The following is a 20702-nucleotide window of genomic DNA, read 5'->3' on the forward strand; positions in this document are numbered from 1 at the left end:
CCGTGAGAAGTGCCCCTGGGGGGTTTTGTTGATATTTTTTTCCCCTAATTTTAAGTACGTTGTCTTGTAACTGTTACGTTTATAAAAATGGGATAAGCAAAAGAATAAACAAAAAGCCAGTCTTGCAGTAGTTCTCAACTAGGAATCAGGATGCTCGTATTATCATTTGACCTCACCAGTGTGTGACTTTGGCTGCCAGGTGGAGGTTGTTCGAGCCTGTCTCTGCTGCCTCCGGGCTGGTGTGAGGTTAGGCAAGAAGGGCACTGGGCTCCCTGCTCTTGCCCTCTCATCTGTACGGGAAGGTAGCGAGGAAGAGAGCCAGTGTAACCCTGCAGAGTTTGCTGCATAGGAGGCTTTGGAGCAATAGTAGGAATGCTCATTGTTTCCATTTGTCACAGCAAACAAATGAAAAGGAACTCATGAGCCTGTGGTGCACTGGTGCTTGGAAAGGCTTAGAATCCCTTTGGAAGTTTTCAGATTCATCTTCAGACACAGCTTTGAAAAATTAATCCATGAGGCGTGGAAATATTTTCCAGCCTTCACCTGAGATATATGGTTGTGTCAGTGTAGTAAGCTGAGAGAAAATCTCCTGTACTCAGATCCCTTGAATCTCCCAGGTTGCTCAGAGGCAGAAGTGCTTTTGCATCTTTAACGATGCAGCTGTTTCTTAAACTTCCTGAGGGAGTAGGCGAATGCTTCATTTACTCTCTTGGTTCTCTGCCCTTATTCAGTCTGTTTTATTGTTTTTCATTAATTTTGGAAAATTCTTAGCCATTATTTCTTTAGATATATCTGTTGCCTTGTTTCCTACCCCTCTTCTGGAACTCCAATTACAGCTACTGTAAGAACATTAGATATGGTTCTACAGTTCTTGAGTGCTCTGTTCTGTTTCTTACACTCTTTCTCTTTGCATTTTGGTTTGGATAATTTCTTTTTTATTTTCAAGTTCACTACAGTATTTCTTTCCTTTGCCATATCTACTGTGCTGATAAACCAATTGAAGAAATTCTATGATACTATGTTTTTTACTTCTAGCATTTTCATTTGGCTCTTTTTCTTATAGTTTTCATCTCTCTACTGAATACTCCCCTCTGCCATCTGTTCATGTAAGTGGTCTGCCTTTTTTACTAGTTCCTTCAACATATTAATTATAGTTAGTTTAAGGCCCCCATCTAGTAGTTGCAACATCATGGTCATCTTTGGGTCTGGTTCTGCTGGTGGCTTTATGTTTTGACGGTAGATTGTTTTCTTTCGCATTTTGTTTCCGATAAATGTTGACTGAATGATGGACATCGTGTGTTAGAAAAACAAGAGACCTAAAGTAAATGTCATGTCCAGAAATGGGCAGACCTCTTCTTCTGTGAGCTGTTAGCATGGGAGGTTGACTCAGTCTAGTGTGTAATCAGGTGGGTTTGGGTTTGTCCATTGCTAGACTTACCTCCAGCACCACACACTTCAGATGCTGCTGGTGGTCACCTTGTTCCTGTGTGGGGCACAAGGTACCAAGGTTTTTCTCAGAGTTCCAGCCTCACCCTCCACTTTCAGCAGGCCCTGCCCGCCTGTGCCACACAGGAGGCCTTGCTCCCGTCCGTGGGTAGACGTCCCTTGCTTGTGTGTGGTGCCGGGCTCGTGGTGGAGCAGCAGGGTTCTGTTCCCCTGGTCCAGCCGCAGTCTGGCAGGCTTGCTTGCCGGGGCCTTGGAGGTGGGCCTTTCCCAGCATTCTTGCTCCTCCCCCTGGGCAGCTAGAGTCTGCCCTCTGTTTGTGGGCGTCTGAGGTTGGAGGGAGTTTCCTGCCCCTCCCTTGGTGGTGGCTGACCTGTGCGCTGTATCCGTGTAGGAGCCTGATCTGAGCGAGTTTACCTGGTTGTCCTTCAGGGGCAGATGGCTTTTGCGTCTGCCCCTGCTACCAGGGCAGCGTCCCTCTGAGTTGCTTGTGGGGGGGTGTCCTGCTTATGTCTAGAACTTCCAAACTGCCCTACTAGCCCACACTCAGTTTGAGGAATCGGTTAATACTTTAGCTGTATTTTGAGGCTGCTTTTACAGTAGCCACCCCTACCTTCTGTGCTTTTCCAAAGCTGAAATAGTTTGAGCGTCCCATTGCTCCTGGATGTCACTCTTTGGAGTTTGGTTTCCCTGATTGCCTTATGACCATAGCTCTCCGATCGGCCCAAGACACGTTATGGTGTTAGTGGGGTATCTGGTGCCGTTTTCTCATTGTTATGGTGGATTCCATGTTCCCTTGTGGCTTTCTGCGTCCTAAGCAGAAACAGATCCTTTATGTTGTGACCAACCAGTGGGTGGGGGGTGGGGAAACAGAGCAGAATTGGGGCCCCTGCTGATCCACGGCTACATGTCGTTGTCGGGTGTTTGGACGGTGCTACCTCTTGGGATTTGGGACAGAGGCTTAGCTGGCTGGTTTATCATTTTATTTTGTGGTTTTCATTAGGAAAGTCCTTTAATGCACTAAAATGAAGCCTGTCGACCTGGGTCACATTCAGGAGGTTCTGATGGGAAGGGCATATTGCACAGTTGGCTGCTGACTGAAGGGCACTGGAAAGCCGTCACTGCTTTGGGAGGCAGATGCTCTTGGACCGCTAGGGATCCTGGGGTTCCTGTCCTTCTGTGTAGTCTTTGAATGGTTGGATAGCCTGTCCACTAGGAACAGACTTGCATGGCATAGTTTTAACAACCGTTTCTCTCTCTCGTGGTCTTTACGTGAGTAATATAAGGGCAACTTATAATCCCATTGCTGCCTTGCTGTTTCACCTGGAAACAAATTTTCCTTTTTTCCCCCTCAAATCCATTTCCTCCATCTTTTACCTTTTAAAATTCTGCATACAAGATGCGGTCATTATTATTAAATGATGGCCTTCCCCCTTTAAGGTCATGGGCTGGTACTTAGAAGATTTGGAAAGTCCCGTGAGATGCATGTGATGCCTGTGAGGGAGATGGATTTGTTCTTTCAACAAACGTTTGACTGCCCACTCCTTGACAGGCACTGTGCTAGGGGCTGCAAGACCAGTCGTGAGCAAAACCAGATGTGTTCCCACCCTCACAGTTTCCAGAGGAGTGCTGGCCTCTTCCTTGGAAGCTTAGAGATTCAGGTAGAAGGGGCATGTCATTGGTTGCTGTACTTTTCAGTATAAAGGTCTGTCACACTCGTACTTGATTTATTTTTATTATATCTAACTCTGTTCTGTGACCAGTTGGATTTCTTTACTGGCTTCAAGAATTGAGATGAATGGAGTGTAATGTTGAGATCCCATTCTGTCTCTCCTCTACCCCTTCCTCCCTTCCCACCCCAAAACAGTGCTGAGTGTATTCTGACATAAGTGGCAAAGACCCTGAGGGGACAGGATGGATGCAGGCGTTCAGCAGTGAGCTAACATGTTCTGTTTATCTCTTCTGCACTGGCACCGGGCAGGGAGCTTTACAACCCTCATCGCACTGGATCTTCAGCTCCACGGGAAAGGTGGTGTGGTCTCCATCTCATCGATTCAAAAAACAGAGGGGTTAGGTCACTTAAAATTGTGCAAGGTACTCATCGCCGTGGTTCTTTCTACCATACTGTGCGGACTTCCTTTAAACACTTGTTATTGCTAATCCTGTTGGCTTTATGTTACTGAAAATCAAAGAAATTAAACCAAAGTAGCAGTTTCAATTTGAAGTATTTATTTGCTTAAGTTAGTTTTAAGTTGGCCCAGTCCTTGCCCTTTGCTTTATGATTCTAATATTTGAAAGCATCATAGGAACTTTGTAGTTCTTATGCTTTGAAATATGCACGTTTTACAAAATTACCATGGTATCTGTTTAATGAAGAAAAGCCAAATGCTTTGTCGAACGTTATTGTTATGACCATTTCATATGTGACTTACCTTTCAGTTGTGTAGATCCACAGTGTAGAGTGCCTAGGGAATTTGCAGAGCTGTGGAAGAGTCCCTCATTTAAACTTTTCAGATAGGGAGAAGTGTGGCCCCTGTTTTAGGGGGGAAAAAACCCTCAAAACATAATAAGCATTTGCATTTGCTCACTGGATGGGAACACTGGTGCTTTCATGTATTGCCAGCATAGCTGAAAACTCCTTCCTCTCTGCCGAAAAGTGGCTGATGCTGAGTCCTGGAGGGGCTGTAAATTATGCCTTCTAAACACTTCAAGGTGTTAAAGAGGTCCTGCAGAAATAATTAAGCCTGCAAAGTTCACTTATCCTCAGGCTGAGACACTTGAACTATGATTATTGGCAAAGCTTGCTTCCTTTCTGAGAGAAATTGTAATTTGGTGGACAGGGCTAGATGATTTGAGACACCTTAAATCAGAAGCTCTGTCCTACACTTGTGCAGTTGGCTGGTATTCTAGGTGGATTTGTTACCAATCATTGTTTCCTATAAATCCCAAATGCTGCTGTCTCTGCTGTGATTCAATGTGAACGTAAAGCTTTGGAATGCTTAAGTTTGAGTGTGGTGTGATTTAAAATGAAAGAACCTACGAAGATGGACCCATTTGGGTAAAAAAGGAGGTAAATATTTAAGCTATGTGTGTTTATGTGTGGGGCTCACGCTTCTCAGTGAATTTTTACTCCTTTCAGTTCCTTGATAGAGGACCGTTTCCTGAAACTTACTGTGTGCTGGTACTCTTAATACTCTAGAATGGGGTAGGGAAAGGTCTGACTTTAGAGTTAGGATTCATGAGTGGTGACACTGCCACTTAACAGCTTTGTGTCTCAGTTTCCTCACATATAAAATGAGATTTGCATCTGCCCCAAATAAGTGACAAACTGGTAATAAAGAGCAAATGAGACCATGGGTACAAAAGTGCTTTGCAACAGGGAAAACATTCTAACATTTGCAAGGATACTAATAAAAGAATGCCAGTTTCCACACCAAAGGAATTCAGTCTAGCTGGAGAGAGAAATGCGAGCATCCGAAATAACAGCGAAACAGTGATAGAACAGAATATAAGACACCTGACCTATAAGATAAAGGCTGTAAATGCTGTGGTGTTTCACAGTAAGAGAAGAGTGTTGATGTTGGGGGTGCTCAACCTCAGTAAAGGTCTCACAGAGAAGATGGATTCTTTTAGGTCTCATGAACTGTAGATATTTTGGCTGAATGATGGGAGGGAAAGCAGCAAGATGACTGAGAAGGAAGGAGATTGGAGTGAGTGGAGTGTATCTAAGAAGCAGCAGCAGGCAACCAGCAGGCCCCCAGGCTGTACCCAGATGGCCGACCACAGGATAGCTTAAGTCAGATGCCCTTGGAAGCTAAATCTGTTTCTGATTTTCTTTGAGTAGGAGAAATTCTCATTGGGATGCTTTGCCTTCTTCTTAATGTTAGTGGAAACAACAGTCGTCATATAACTCAGAAGTTATCCTTGGCTTTAACTAATGAATAGAGGACTTGCCCAGGAAACAGAACCAAAGTCAGTAAGTCTGGACTAGAAAGTGTCTTTTTCCTCCACCTATTTCGGTTACGCTTCCAATTTCTCATGCTAAACTTGGAAATGTTCGCCCCCTTGCGTAAGTCCTAACAGTCTCTGATTTTGAGTGGACTCGTAGGCTGAACGAAGCTGGCAAGGTCGTCTACACCAGCATCCTGCTTTCATTAGGAACTGAGTTTAAACTCTGCTTGGATAAGAAACTGTCTTCTTTCAGAAGGCTCTGACACAGTAGCTGGTTTGGGAGTAACCCTCCTGTCAATAAAAGAAAAAGAAGTATAAGAGCTTATTAAAGTAGGTGAAACAACAGTTCAGAGAGCAGCCCATGCAGTCAGGACTTGAGAGACAATTCCTGAGAGACAGGAGCACACCGAGGGGAGCTACTTGTTCACTCTGGCTCCTTCCCCGAGGGTGCTTCCTAATTCACAGCCCAGGGTATGGAGGCTTTGCAGAAAGCAGCAGTCCCACAGGGCTGACAGGTTGGAGTTAGGGGCTTCCAAAGTATCTGGGATTTGAAGAACAAAATCCCAGGAGAAAGGGAACCACGGGGATATAGCAAAAAATGGGCGTGCAATCTTCCCTTAAGGTGTTTGCCAACTTCTGAGGTGCACACAATCAGAACAAAACTCTGAGAATCCCTGCAGAAAGAAACAGCTGGGAGCCTAACAAGCTCTGTAGCTATTTCAGCAACCGTGTATAGTACTGATGAGATAAAGATCAGTGTTCAAGGCTGGCCAAGATGGAGGGGTCCTGGTAAATACCCCAGGCTTTAATTGAAGGCCCAGAGGCCACACCTTCAGAGTAAGGGCAAGCTGAAAAAAGGTGGCCCTGACAAAACTTGAAACCAACCCCTGACAGGATTATAGTGGTCTGACTGCATTCTCTGTACCTGCCAGAAGAATATGTTACATTCTTAGGAGGAAGATAATCTGGATCATCCAGAACCTCTACAGCTTTTTAATACAGAATGTTGGCATCCAATAAAAAATTAAGATGCACGCTAGAAGTTGAAACCAAATGACCAAAATGAAGAGTAAAAAGATGATAGAAAGAGACTTACAGGTTATTCAGATATTGGGGTTATCAGTCGGGAACGAACAATGTTCAATAATATAGAAGAAGAGAAGGAGGATTTCCACAAAGTTCTGAAATCTTCTTTTAAAAAGTCAAATGGAAATTCTGCAACTGAAAAATATAAGAAGGGAAAGTAAGAATTTAGTACAGTGGTTTAATAGCAGTTTAGACACACACACACAAAAAAGGATAAAGGATTATTGGACCGGAAGAAAAAGTAGTAGAAAATACCCAGATTGAAGCACAGAGAGGAAAAATACAGAGAAGAGAATAAGAGACATATGGGACATGGTGAAAACATTTTACGTACATGTGTATTTGGAGTCCTAGAAGCAGAGGAGTGTGACAGAAGCAATATTTTAAAAAATATTGACTGAGAGTTTTCTAAAAACAGGGAGAGACATCAAATCATAGATTGGAGAAGCTCTCCAATCCTAGGTGGGATAAACACAAAGGGCCACACTGAGGTATATCTGTGAACCTCGATGAAACAAATAGAATGAGCATACACTTAAACTCAGCCGTTTCGGAAATTACATTAAGCGTAAATGGACTATATGTACAATTGGAAGCCAAAGATTTTTGAATCGGATAAAATATTAAAAGCCACTTATATCCTTTTTATAAGAGACAGTCCTGAGACAAGCTTTGAGGGCACAAATTTGAAAGTAAAAGTTTTGGAAGTAAACACACGCACACACATGTACATGCACACGCGCACAGGCAGAGAAGAATCAATAAAGATAAAGAATATTGAAACAGTACTTAAAATCAACTTATTGTACTTGACAGTGGTAAAACATTACACTCATCAACGGCAAAATTCTCTTTTTTTAAAGCGCACATAGGTCATTTACAAAAATAAGCTATGTACTGGGCCATAAATCAAGTTTAAATAAATTGCCAAGTTTTGAAATAACGTGTGTTTTCTGACTACAGTGCAAAGTAGAAATCAGTAACAGAAAGATAAATAGAAAATCCCAAAATGTTTGGAAATTAAACAGCATACTTCTAAATGACCCATGGGTTAAAGAAAGTATCACAAAGGAAATTAAAAACATTTTTCACCTAAATTATAATGAAAATGATATATAAATGTGTGGGATGCATTTAAAATAGTGCATAGAAGTAAATTTATAGCTTTACATGTATGTATTAAAAAAGAAGAAAGATTGAAATATCTGAACTTCAACCTCAAAAAGCTAAATGCAGGATGAATTAAAATCCCCCAAAACAGAAGAAAGTAAAAATAAGAGCAGAAAGGAACAAGATAGAAAAACAATGTAAGATAAAGAAAATCAGCAAAACCAAACACTGGATTTTTGAAAAGATAATAAAATTGATAAACATCCAGTAAGACTGATCAAGTACAAAGAGAAAACACAGATTATCAATATCAGGAATGAAAAGAGCTGTATCACTACAGGTTCTATAGGCATTAAATAGGCATTGACGCACATTTAGTCCAATAAATGTAACAATTTAGGTAAAGTGAACACATTCCTTGAAAAATACTACCTGCGAAACTGACACGAAAATGTGCGTAATCTTATGGGTATGAAAGAAAATTAATCCATGATTTAAAACCTTTACACACCAAAAGAACACCCAGCCCAGATGGTTTTTTTGATGAATTCTCAGTCTTTCAAGGAAGAAATAGTGCCAACCTTGCGTAAAATTTGTCAAGGAATAGAACTTTTTCAACTCCTTCTGTGAGGCCAGCATAACTTGACACCAAAGCCTGAGTTTAGTGTTACAGTGTTGAGCAAAAGAGTAAATACTGGTTGATGCCATTCATACGGACTTCAGTAGTGTGCTAATAGAAATCAGAATAATGATTACTTCTGGAGGGGTGAGGTTCTGACTGGGGTGCTGGAATGTTCTATATCTTTATCTGGGAAGTAGTTATAAGAGTACTGAAGGTAGAAATTCATTGAGTTGTACCCTTAAGATCTGTGCACTTTATGTATGTTATATCAAAAAAGACTCTAAACTTGCTCTGGTTAAACACACTGATATTTCGTCTTAAGTATCATGTAGTTTCTCTTAAACCTAAATTGAATCCAGTGTGCGTTTCATGTGCTCACGTGCTATTTTGACTGCCTTGGTTAAATGCCCACTCTGATGGAGCTGGCCTTGAACAGCAGGGAGGCTTTGCCTTGGTCTCCCTCTTCTTCGGGAATAAGGCAATTACCCAGACCCAGAGTTGGCTGTGACGGAGCATCTAGTTCTTCACTCTCTTTGCTCACTTCACACAGTGTGGTTTTCTTCACAGGCACGGTGGTTCTGGGAAGCGTACTTCCAGTCAATCAAAGCCATTGCCCTGGCCACCCTGCAGATCATCAATGACCGGATCTATCCATACGCTGCCATCTCCTATGAAGACTGGAATGACCCTCCCTCCGTGGTAAATGAATTCCGGGGCGAGCCACATCAGGCCTGGGCCGGCTATCAGGATGGGATGATGGGAAATGTACTGAATTTGTAAAGGTTATTCAAATTCGAGCTTTCTAAGATGAGAGTTTGCTATCAGACTTGGGGCCGATAGGACCAGCTTAATTTTGAAATGATGACAAAAGTAAGAAATACCGAAGCAGCAGCTTCCAGTTTATTTTAAATGTGCTTAGGAAGACAGTATGTTTATTTATTATGGAAATAAATGGGGAGGCCTGGGTCTTGTTGGAAATGGAAGACTTCTGATGACTTTTGCAGTTGTGGTGCTTTGAACTCTTGAAAGGATTCTGTAAGCAACTTAATAACAGCTTATATTTTGAGCACTTCCCCTTGTGCTTTATGCTAAGTGCTTTCCATGGATTATGTCAGTTAACATTCAGACCCCTTGTGAGGAACATCCTCAGCAAACGTGATTGAGAGGCATTAGGGATCGCTCAGGACTTTGGCTGAGGCCCCTGGGTATTCTCAGCAGCGAGATGGTGTGGTCAGAAGCTGCTCACAGGGCTTCGTCCTTGCTTGCAGGAGTCACGAGGCACTTGTGGCCTTGCAGGGAGTGTGTCAGCGGCCACGGCTTTTTTCTCACTGAGAGTGCCTGAAGCTGGAGAACACCTGCCGTCTGGCTCACAGACCCTGAGGCCTCCACCTGAGAGCACTAGGGTCTTCTCCATGTCAGACTGAATCGTTACTCTCTTTCCGGCCGGCTGGCCGGCCTTGTCTCCTGACTCTACCTTCTCTAGATAGTCCTGTGTGCTGCCACCTGGTTAATCTTCATGTAGGACCCTCCTTCCCTCCCTCCTTCCTTTCTGCCTTCCTTCCTCTTGCCTTTATTAAGTGGTTCCTATGTGCCAGGCACTGTGCCATGTGCTGAGAAAGCAGAAAAGGAAAGCAGGCCCTGCCCTCAAAGGAGCTCTCCACTAACTTGGGAAGCCAGCGAGGAAGGGTATTGTATGAGTAGTCCTGTACACCCTAGTGTATGGGGTGGGGCAGGCAGCACTCCTGGATGGGGGTGGGCAGGACACTTCCTGAAGCGAGGGTGCCTGAGAGGAAGTAAAACTGTAACATCAAGCGAAACAACAGCAGACACCTTTCTGTCTTGCTTGAGGTAAAGTTTCCTTCTGTCTGTCTCTTCCCTTGAATCTGTTGCCAAAGGGAACCTTCCAGAAGGTTTCTATTCCTATATAAACCTAACTGTATAATCTTAGAACACAAATGGGATCATACTATACATAGTATTCTGTGCCTTGCCTTTTTTACTTTACTAATAGATCACGGGCTTACTTCCATTTCATTCTGTATAGGTATACTTCAGGTTTAAGGATGGCTGTATACTATTCCATTGTTCAGGTGTATCTTACGTGCAAATCTATTTTCTAACAGTAATACAAGGGACATCCTTTCATATGTGTTTGCACATAAATGTGTGAGTGTATCTACAGAATTAATTCCAGCTGAGAAATTGCTGAAGGAATAAACACATTTTGAATGTTGATAGATATTAACAAATGGCCCTTTCAGAAGACTGTACCAGTTTATAGTTCCACCAGAAGCATTTTGGTTATTCTGGTTCTCCATGCCTTCAGTAACCCTGAGTACTTGAATTTTTGCTCAAGTGGAGGTTGACATCTCTGTCAGTTTCTCCCAGAATACCCATATAAATCCTATTTGTATTTCGATTGGTCACATTGAATTTTTAGATAGTTTTAGGCATTTATTCATTCAGTGGGTACTTACTGAGTGCCTGATATGTTCCAGGCAGTGTTCTTGGTACTTGAAATATGTTAGTCAACAAAGCAGAGGAAAATCCATGCCTTGGGGATTTACATTGCAGTAGATCTTGCTATCTGCAAGCAAGATTTGTCTTTCTGGTAGAATTTTAAAGTTTTCTTTATATAGGTCCTTCACAAGTCCTGAAAATCTTTGTCTTAGGTATTTTATCTTTCTTATACTCTGATAAAGGAATATGTACTCTCTGACATTGTAGTTTCTAACTTTTGTGTGAAGACATATTACTGGCTTTTGAACATAAATTTTGAAATACTCTTTTACTGAATTCTGTAATTGTTTCACTTTTTAAACCTTGATTCTCTTGTGTCTTCTAGATATGCAATCATATTTACAAATGCTAATTTTGCTTCCTTTTTTCAATATTTGAACCTTTTATTTTCTTTGATCTAATTACCTTGGCTAGTAGTTCCAGAACAATGGTAAATGATGATCTGAGTGTTAAAAGGAGAAGGGCAGGTGTTTCTAGTCAGGGAAAGGGGGGAAGTTAGGTTCCATCCAGAAGGACCGGCAAATTCAGAAGTCAGAGGGACAAGAGAGCATGGCGGCTTCAGGAACTTCGAGGGGGTCAGTGTGGCAGGAATGAAGGGGGCTTGTGAGGGAGAAGCAGAAGGTGGAGCCTGCAGAGGGCCCAGGACGCCAAACACCTGGCATCTTTTTTTTTTTTTTTTTTTGGCTGCGTTGGGTCTTCGTTGCTGCATGTGAGCTTTCTCTAGTTGTGGCAAGCGGGTGCTACTCTGTCGTGGCGCGTGGGCTTCTCATTGCGGTGGCTTGTTGCGGAGCACGGGCTCTAGGCGTGCGGGCTTCAGTAGTTGTGTCACGTGGGCTCAGTAGTTGTGGCTCGTGAGCTCTAGAGTGCAGGCTCATTAGTTGTGACGTGCGGGCTTAGTTGCTCCGCGGCATGTGGGATCTTCCCGGACCAGGGCTCCAACCCGCGTCCCCTGCATTGGCAGGCAGATTCTTTAACCACTGTGCCACCAGGGAAGCCCACACCTGGCATCTTATGGAAGGTTCTGGAATGTTATCTGTGGGTGATGGGAGATCACTGAAGTATTTACACAGGAATCACGTGGTGAGATTGTGTTTTGGGTCAGTCTGCCATCAGTGTGGAGGATGGATCCGTTGTAGGAGGTTGAGCCTAGAGGCAGGAGGCTGTTGCAGGAACCCAGGTGAGAATTAACGCAGGACAAGTGTGAGTGATATTAGCTGGCTGGGGGGAGTTCAGGAAGAGTGAGGAACATGGTGTCGTTTATCCAGACATGGAGTGCGGGTGCACGGGCGTCGTGGGCAAGGGCGGTGTTGGCATCCAAGCGCATTCTGGCTGCAGGGCCTGCCACAGTCTAGCTCCAGGCTGCTTTCTAGCTTTCCTTCCTTCTGTTGCCTTTCAGGGAGCGCTAGACCTCTGGCAGCACGACTTTGTCCTTTCTGTGTTTACTCCATGCTTTTCCTTCCCCGTGCCCTTGTGACTGTTAGTCCTTTCACTGAGATGCCTCTCTTCACCATTGTCTCTGGTCATCCACATTTTATCTGGATATCAGGGGCCTGCTTACATACCCCTTCCTCCATGAGGTTTTCCTATACCCCTAACTAAGCACGAAGTAATCTTTCCTTCTTGTAACTCTCAAAGCATATTATCTGTTTCTTTCCTATCACTTCACATGCATAGAAGTATAATTTCCTGTAAAGTTTTAAGCTTCTTAAGGGAATTTCTGAGTTATCTTGGTATTCCTCATAATACCTAGGACAGTTTAATTCAGACAGGAAGCCCTTGATACATGAAGGAAGGAGGAAGGGAGGAAGGAAGATCGGGACCCTGGGGCTTGAGCCATCCAAGGCTCACTCACATGCTGTTGTGACAGCCATTATTTTATTTGACCTTCACCCTGTTGGGAAGGTGGGGAAAGTGATAGATTCTTGCTCATCTCTAAAGCAGACACAATGAGGTTCACAGAGCCTGATGACTTGTCCAAGGTCATATAATGGGCAAGTTGTGTAAACAAGCAAGAACCCAGGTCTTCTACCTGCAGAGTTTTATGGGAGCCATTAAGCCTCCTCTGGGCTGAAACATTTCCACTCTTGTGAGTATATGGTACAAGCTTGAGACAAAGAATATCACATCTGTTCCTCTGTAGGAGAATTCATACAGGTGGGATGGTCATGGCGCAGCCAGAAAATGTGGAAACAGTAGGACTTTATTCTGTACTTTGAGCTAAAGCTCTAAGAAAAGTGTATAAGAATAAATGGCTGGGATTTTGGTCTCTGTCTTTCATAAGAATATAGACCAGGAGAAAATAGTATATGAAATTTTATAGTTTTGAAATAGGTGTATTTTAATTTAGGACAGAACGATCAAAGTGCTGGACTCTAATTTGGGAAAGAACAGAAGTATAAAAAGCATAGATCTGGATATGCAACTGGAAAATATATTCTTAATTTTTTCCTTTAACTCTTAATCCTTTTTAGGGAAATTTAGTGTTTACCACATTTCTAGGAGCTCAGGTGATGAAAGCCCTGATTTAAAGCTGTGGGTTGTACATTTCTGCATCTTTAGTGAAAGCAACTGACAGGCAGCCTGAGTAACGTTGATTTATTTACAGTTAACTTCCCCCTCCCTTTCAGAAATACTTAACCTACCCTAGATGTGATTGCTATGAGCCCAACCTTCAGGGAAGTCTCCCCTCTAGATTCCATCAAATTACGATATCAGACACCCCAAGGTGGGAGTAGGTGTGGATCTTGGTCAGTAAATCAAGGGATGGTCTGGTTCTTTCAAAGATCTGCTGTCAGGGCCTCCAGCCATGTGCCGAGCTTGCTCAGCTGGAGAGGAGGGGTGAGAGTCGAGAGCCCTGTTTTGGCCTGATGCCGCTGCCTTAGTTTAATGTTTAAAAAAAAAAAAAAAGGGCCTATGTGTGTGAATGATGGAGACAGCGAGGGGTTGCTGGTGTTGGCAGATGCTTTGCCATTTTCTGTAACCAGAGAGGGGACAAATTACGTTATCCGCGTTGCGCTACACTCTCAGAACTTGAACAAGTTTGAGAAAGTAACTCTGGAGCACAACTTTAAAGTTGCATGGCTGTCAGGTCTGGAGAGATTAGCCCTTTGTTTTGAATCTTCTCTTTGGAAGGAATTTCTCACCAAATTAAGGTTCTTTATGAGGGATGACATGTTTGTTTTTATCGTTAATTTTCTTAGCTCCTCCTGTCAAGGATGCCTGCATTTTACTATCTTTTTAGTCTCTCCATGCTTTCATTTTTCTCCCTTTTTTTGCAAATATCAGCAAAACTTTATCATCCCCCCAAATACTCCACACCTATATTGCTTCTGAATGTCTGTGTCATTTCTGGTCTTGCCCCTTGGCAGGCCTGGTCCCTACATCTGGGCCTAGCCTGTGTGGCTGGGGATCTCCTCGGGCACCCTCCCCCACCTTACCTCTGGTTCTCTGCCAGATGTGAGCATGTCTGGAGGACAGAGACTGAAGCAAGTGAGCGTTAAATGTGATGCGGGGATGGAGTGGGCCGAGAGCTGTGAAGTTTTGGATTTCTGGCGTGTGCCAACAAAACCGTATCCTCTCAGTGTCATGGTACGCGGGCCTCTCACTGTTGTGGCCTCTCCCATTGCGGAGCACAGGCTCCGGACACGCAGGCTCAGTGGCCATGGCTCACGGGCCCAGCCGCTCCGCGGCACGTGGGATCTTCCCAGACCGGGGCAAGAACCCGCGTCCCCTGCATTGGCAGGCGGACTCTCAACCACTGCGCCACCAGGGAAGCCCTCAGTGTCAATTTTTTAAAAAACTAAACGTAATGTAGTCCTAAAATCATGTTGTAGAGTGAAGTAGTTTCCCATGTTATTTTTCTACAGTGTGATTAGAGAGATTATACTCCACCTTATCAGTATGTCCTAATTTTATTTACCCAGTCCCTTTTGACAGACAGTTTTGTTCACATTTGCTCTCATAGATAACACTAGTAAAGATACCGCAGATTTTTTTTCTTTTCGGCATTGGCCATACCAGACCTAGAACGGGGAGGAGAGACAGCTGGGGTCCCGTGGCTGTTGACAAAAATTGATGAGAAAAATGGAGAAGTAACTTAAAATGGATTGTCGAACCTAGCATAAGAATAAGGTTGAAAATAAGAGTTTGTTCCTATGAAATGTAGCCAGAACGGTGGCTTAGCTGCAAGCAGGGCCTCAGACGAGGATTATATACTTACCTAGACGTCCTGTCAGCATCAGTCCGAGTCCAGCTTTTGGAGGCTGGCAGGGAAGGCTTGGTAAGTGGGAGGGTTGTGTGCGAGCACTTACCTGACGGGCACTCAGCACCCATGAGGAGCAGCTCCCATGAGGAGAGCTGTGGGCACAGTGGAGCAGAGCTTGCTGCAGCCCCTGGTTCTCGGGGAAGTGGTTCTCCAGTATCGGTATGCATCAGAAGCTCCTGAAGGGCTCACGAAAACACAGGTGGCTGCCACTCCACACCTAGTTTCTGGGTGAGTCTCGGTGAGGTCCTAGAATGTGCGTTTCTAGCAAGTTCCCAAGCGGTGTTCATGCTGCTGGTCCAGGGAACCATACATTGATGTGGGGTTGATTCACAGTGTGTGTCCTGACTCACTGCCTGGAGAAAGCTCTCCCTCTCTCCCCATCCAGTTCCTCTTCTGTACCCCTGGGGCTTGGATTAGAAGCATCCAGGGCCGGGTCAGCCCACATCTGTCTCAGCTACATGAAGAACTCAGGGCTACCGGTACTTAGAAGTTCAGACGGCGGCCCTCATTCACAAAGGTTGTGGTTGTACAAGCTGCTGAAAGTATCACTCAGCTGTAAATACTAACAAGCTATAAATCACTCTGCAGGCCGAAGAAGTGCCAGGTCAGATGCACGAAACAGAGCTCTGAGTTGAAAAGATACCCGGTTAGCAGTCTGTTTAACTCAACTCCATGCCCTTTAACTTCCAGGTTGTGGAATGTTTCTCTGGAATTTGAATGCCTCTCCTGCCCCCCAGGAGGCCCTCTTGGCCTATTCTCCCCTTCTTCCTCCCACTGCCCAGATATGACTAAAGTATGTATGGAATTTAGAAATCTTAGTTTGAATTTTAAGTAAGTTTAAGCTTTCGGAGTCTTTTGTTTTTAGAGGCACCACATTTACAGGATCACAGTCGCACAAGCGGTCCACTCTACTGCCCTCAACTCCAAGCCTTTCCTTGAGCAGCCTTTGCCATTGAATTGTTTTGTATCTGTAGTTGCTTCTCTGGAAACAAGCTAGGAAGTCTCAGGTCATGGAGTAAAGAAAGCTGAGTTGGGTCTGTGAATGGGGGGATGCAGGAAGATCCCAAGAGCTGGACCGGGGACCCCAAGCCAAGAACTTGGCCAGTTCTGATGGTCAGATAGAAAATGGAGAAGATGAGGTCGCAAGTCAGATCCAGGTGGGGGAGGATAAGTAAGGCACATGAAGAGACAAACGCGGGGGTGTTACAGAGAGGATCGTGTCAGTCAGAGCGTCCTTCCTCGTAGAGCGAGAGTAGTATACCTGAGCAGCACACACCTGCACGGCGACTCCAGTCGTGGCAGTGGGTGAGCCACACGCACGGTTTCCCTGGATGCGGGCCTACATCTGTGGTTTTTGTAGAGTTCACTTTTATGACTCTGGCTTTCGTGAGTCAGCAACTGACTGCTTCCTTATGTCACATGTAGGAGGGCAGCGAGTGGAGTAGTTTCTCGAAGTCTGTGGGAGCTTGATGAGGACATATTGAGTGTTTCGGCCACGTCATCCTTCATGCACCAGCTATCGCTTAGTAGCACACCAGATTCCCTTTCCCGTTGTTTCAGGGGCCACTTCCATTCTCCTGTGAATCTGCTTAAGAGGTTACCAGGGAAATGAGTTGTTGTGTATCACAACATCAGGATAATGAATTCTGTTCGCGTTTCTAATATCCTATACTGTTTACATACCTATCAATTAATATTTGAGTGTAGTTTTCTAATAAATGGGTCATTGTAGCTGCAGAGTAGAAAAATTTCCACACTGCTCCAGCTGGAGGTTGATTCTTGATTTTTGGTTCTCTTTTGTATCTCAGCTGTATCACTTAATTTTGTAAATACTTAAAAAAAATAGTACGGCTTAACACATGTATGGTTTAAAAATTCAGATAGTAACATAAAACGTAACTAAAATTAAGGCCTGTTCCCAAGGGGCAACTTCTTTCAGCTCTGTCGCTTGCCTCTGATATTTCTTTTCCTATCTCCTCATAAAATGCTAAGTGTCAGTTTTGATTTCTCAATCACAGACATTATCTTTTCACTTCCTTAGAGTTAGTGCTTTGTTTCCTGTTCTTGCCTCTTCCTCTGCACATTTCTTTTCTTTCTCATCTTACCAGTGGGGTGGTATCATCATTTTTCATTAAAGCAGTGTTTATTGTTGCATTATTAGGACTCTATAAATGTTGCTGTCAACGGAACCAAGTAGTAAAACATGATTATGTATAACTTTTTATTTTCCGGGAAGTAAATACACAACTGCCTTTTTTCCCCCCCTCTTAGTTTTACACGTTCCTATCACTGGTTGTTACTGAATTTTCCACCAAAAGAGTGAAATGATCAAGCACAAGTAAACTATAGGATTTCTTCCCTCCTTCCCATTTTTTCCCCTCCCTGCCTCCCTCCACCCTTTTCTCCCATAGCCCTGCACCTTCAGCTGCAGAGTGGATTGATTGCTCTCTAGGTCTCCTATGCAGAGGTCAGCCTAAATTCTCTGTTCACCATGGTGCTCGGAATTCCCTTCTTTTCTCTTCTTTGTTGGATTCTTGGTTTCCAAGTTCTAACATCTTTCTCTTTTTTGGGTTATTTTTTCCAGTAGCTTCCCCAGAAAGGACTGTTGGGGGATAAATTTGCTGTCACCTTGCGTGTCTGAAAGTGCATTTATTCTATTTCACATTGATTAATAGTTGGGCTAGTGTAAAATTCTGGTTGTGGTAGCTTTTCTTCAGAATTTTGAAGACATTGCTTCATTGTTCTCTAAGCTTCCCGTTTTAATCTCAAAAAACCGAGGTGTCATTCTAATTCCTGATCCTTTTATGTGAAATGTTTTATCTTCTTGGGAAGTCCTGTGTTCTGAAACTTTATGATGGTGTGCCTTGGTATGAGTGTTTTTTTGTTCATTGGATACTGGTTTGGGCCCTTTATGAGGAAATTTTCATGTTTAATATCTTTGATTCTTTTTTTCCTCTGTTTTCTTTTTCTTCTTTATGGAACTTGGGTACCTAGATGATGAATATGCTAGACTGATACTTATTTTTCTTATCTTTGCTTTCCTGTTTATCATTTCTTTCTGTCTTAATTGACCTTTGTTTTAATTCCTTAGGTATTTTCTCAATTTTATCTTCTAACCTTTCTTTTGATTTTTAAAGTTTTGTTCACTTTTAATTTCTTAGAGTTTTTTCTTGACTTCTAATTAATCTTTTTTTTATATCCTCCTATTCTTGTTTTAAGGATACTGTACTTTCTCTCTCTGAAGATATTTGTGGTTTTGTTTCTATTTGTCTTTAGCTCCCTGTATTGTTTGTTTCCTTTGAACTCCTTTTTCAGGTCTTTATTTTCTATCTTTCATATTGGAAACTTTCTTCAAGTACCTGATGGTTTTCAGCAGTCTACTCTTACTTAAGATAGAGGCTCTGAAAGCTGATTGGAAGCTCTGCGTACATGGATAGGTTTGTCGCCTTATGGGCTTTACTGAGGTTATGAGGATGGGGACCTGATTGTTGGTATTCATGGATTATTTCTGTTGGATTGGTTCACTGATCCAGAGAATAATCTTTCTGCCCTTGGGAGTAGGGAGAGGATGCATAAGTCTGGGCTGCATGCATGTGGGGAGCTGAGTGGGGGAAGGAGAAGGGAGGGTTCTCATCCTTCATTTGATAGGTGATCACTTAATCTGCTGTATTCAGTGTGATGCCTTACCCTGCCATCCGTGCCTCATGTTGCTGAGTATGGAATCTCTCTAATTCATTTTCCCCAGAGAATAAACATCCTTCTCCTGCTAAAGTGGCAGAGGGTAGGGAGGACAGGTAGGGGGTTGGTCTGCCTGTGCATATAAGTTTAAGGGATCGTGGAACCAACTGTTTCTTATTCTTGTTTTTAGAGTCCGTCCTTCCTGGACACCTAGTACCTCCAATTTCTGAATCTTCTTATCATCATCCTTGGAAGGTTTAGCTTCTTATGTTTTGCTAGGTAGCTTATGTTCCCCTGTCTGCCTTTTGTTTGCTTAAACAGACCTAAAATTCTCTGTTTTTTTTTTTTAACTTTTAATTGTGACATAATTTCAGACTTAAAATTCCCAAAATAGTACAGAGTTTCTGTGCACCCTTCACCCATATTCCTCAGATGTTAATATTTTACCACATTTCCTTTATTCTTTTCTCTGTGTGTGTGTATTCACATTTATATATGTCTTTTCCTGAACCATTTGGAAGGTGCAGGTATGATGTCCCTTTACCTCTAAATATTTCTCATGGAATCACAGTACAGTTAACCAAAATCATTTGGAAATAAACAGTGATACAACATTATTATTTAATTTATAGACCTTATGTAGAGTTTTGCTAGTTATTCTCATAACGTCCGTTATAGCAAAGGAAGATTCCAGACCATGCATTGCATTCAGTTGTCATGTCTCTGGCCTCCTTTGGAACAGTTTCTCAAGTCTTTTCTTTGTCTTGCATGGCATTGGCCTTTTCAAAGAGAACGTGTCAGTTATTTTAGAATATGTCCCTTGATTTGAGTTTGTCTGATGCTTTTGTGTCAAATTACGCATCATGTTCCAAATTATAGAAATTTAAGCTATGCATTTTTGACAGGAATATCACAAAAGTAACGTTGGTTCTCAGTGTATCACATTGGAGGACACATGATGTCAATTTGTCCTGTCAGTAGTGATGATAACTTTGCTCACAGGTTTCTCCAATGGGAAGTTACCCCTTTCTTTTAACGTGTCTTGTGGGGGAATACTTTGAGACTGTGTAAATATCCTGTTACTCCTCAAACTTTCACCTACTAGTTTTAGCATCCACTGATGATTTCTTGCCTGAATCTGTTGGTATAATGGTTGCCAAATGGTGATTTTCTATTCCCATTCTCTGTCTGCTTTTGAGGGTGATTTTTCTTCTTTAACCTGGAGTTCATGTCTTTAATCAGTGTTGGAAAATTGAGTCATTTTCTCTTTGAATATTACATATCTGTCATTCTCGCCAGTCCTTCCTCTTGGAATCCTGTTAAATGTATGTTAGACCTCTTTCATTCTGTTGTTGTGTCTCTCAGGTTTGTTTGTTTTTTCCCCTCATGTTTTACACATTTTAACTCTGTGCTACATGCTGGATAATTTTTTCACATCTATTTTGCTCTTTTCTTTAGCTGTGTCCGATGTGGTTTTTTTACCCATCCATTGAGATTTAAATTTCAATAGTTATTTCTAGAAGCTGTAATTATTTTTGAAATCTGTCTGATCTTTTTTTCATAGTGTCTCTTTTTTTCCACATATGTTTTCAGTTCACTCTTTTATACCTTAATTATTTGAGATACTTTATATTCTCCCATAATCCAATTTTAAAATTTCTTGTAAAGTCTAATCCTGTCATTTGTCTGTTGCTCTTGTTGCATTGTTTTCTTATATGTTTTATAATTTTGGAATGTGAGTTCATCTCTGGTAAGATTTTCTGTGGAAATCTTTGCCACCCGGGGTAAGGGGGTATTTCTCCAGAGAGTTTGTTTGTTCTTGGGTTTTTTTTTTTGCTTCTGCCAGGTGTTCCAGAAGTATTGCAGAGATAAATCACTTTTTAACATTAATTTCTTGGTAAGAGGTTTCCATACTACACAGGGAGAGTCCATTTAGACCCTAAACCTGCATGAGGGCTAGGCTCTATGGAAATCACCCAAACTCATGTTGAAAAGGATAAATGTTTTTCTGTTGTCTCCACATGCTAG

The 20702-nt window shown here is 42.7% G+C and overlaps 1 protein-coding gene across 1 annotated transcript in view; it reads left to right on the forward strand.

The window, feature by feature from the left end:
* EXT2 (exostosin glycosyltransferase 2) overlaps positions 1-20702 on the forward strand; it is a 122690-nt gene that overhangs the window by 43937 nt on the left and 58051 nt on the right. The window contains exon 7 of the mRNA XM_065881915.1: positions 8780-8911. Coding sequence (XP_065737987.1) covers positions 8780-8911 — 132 coding nt within the window. The remainder of the gene's footprint in view (positions 1-8779; positions 8912-20702) is intronic.

Source organism: Phocoena phocoena, chromosome 8 (assembly GCF_963924675.1).
Source record: "Phocoena phocoena chromosome 8, mPhoPho1.1, whole genome shotgun sequence".
Classification (NCBI taxonomy): domain Eukaryota; kingdom Metazoa; phylum Chordata; class Mammalia; order Artiodactyla; family Phocoenidae; genus Phocoena; species Phocoena phocoena.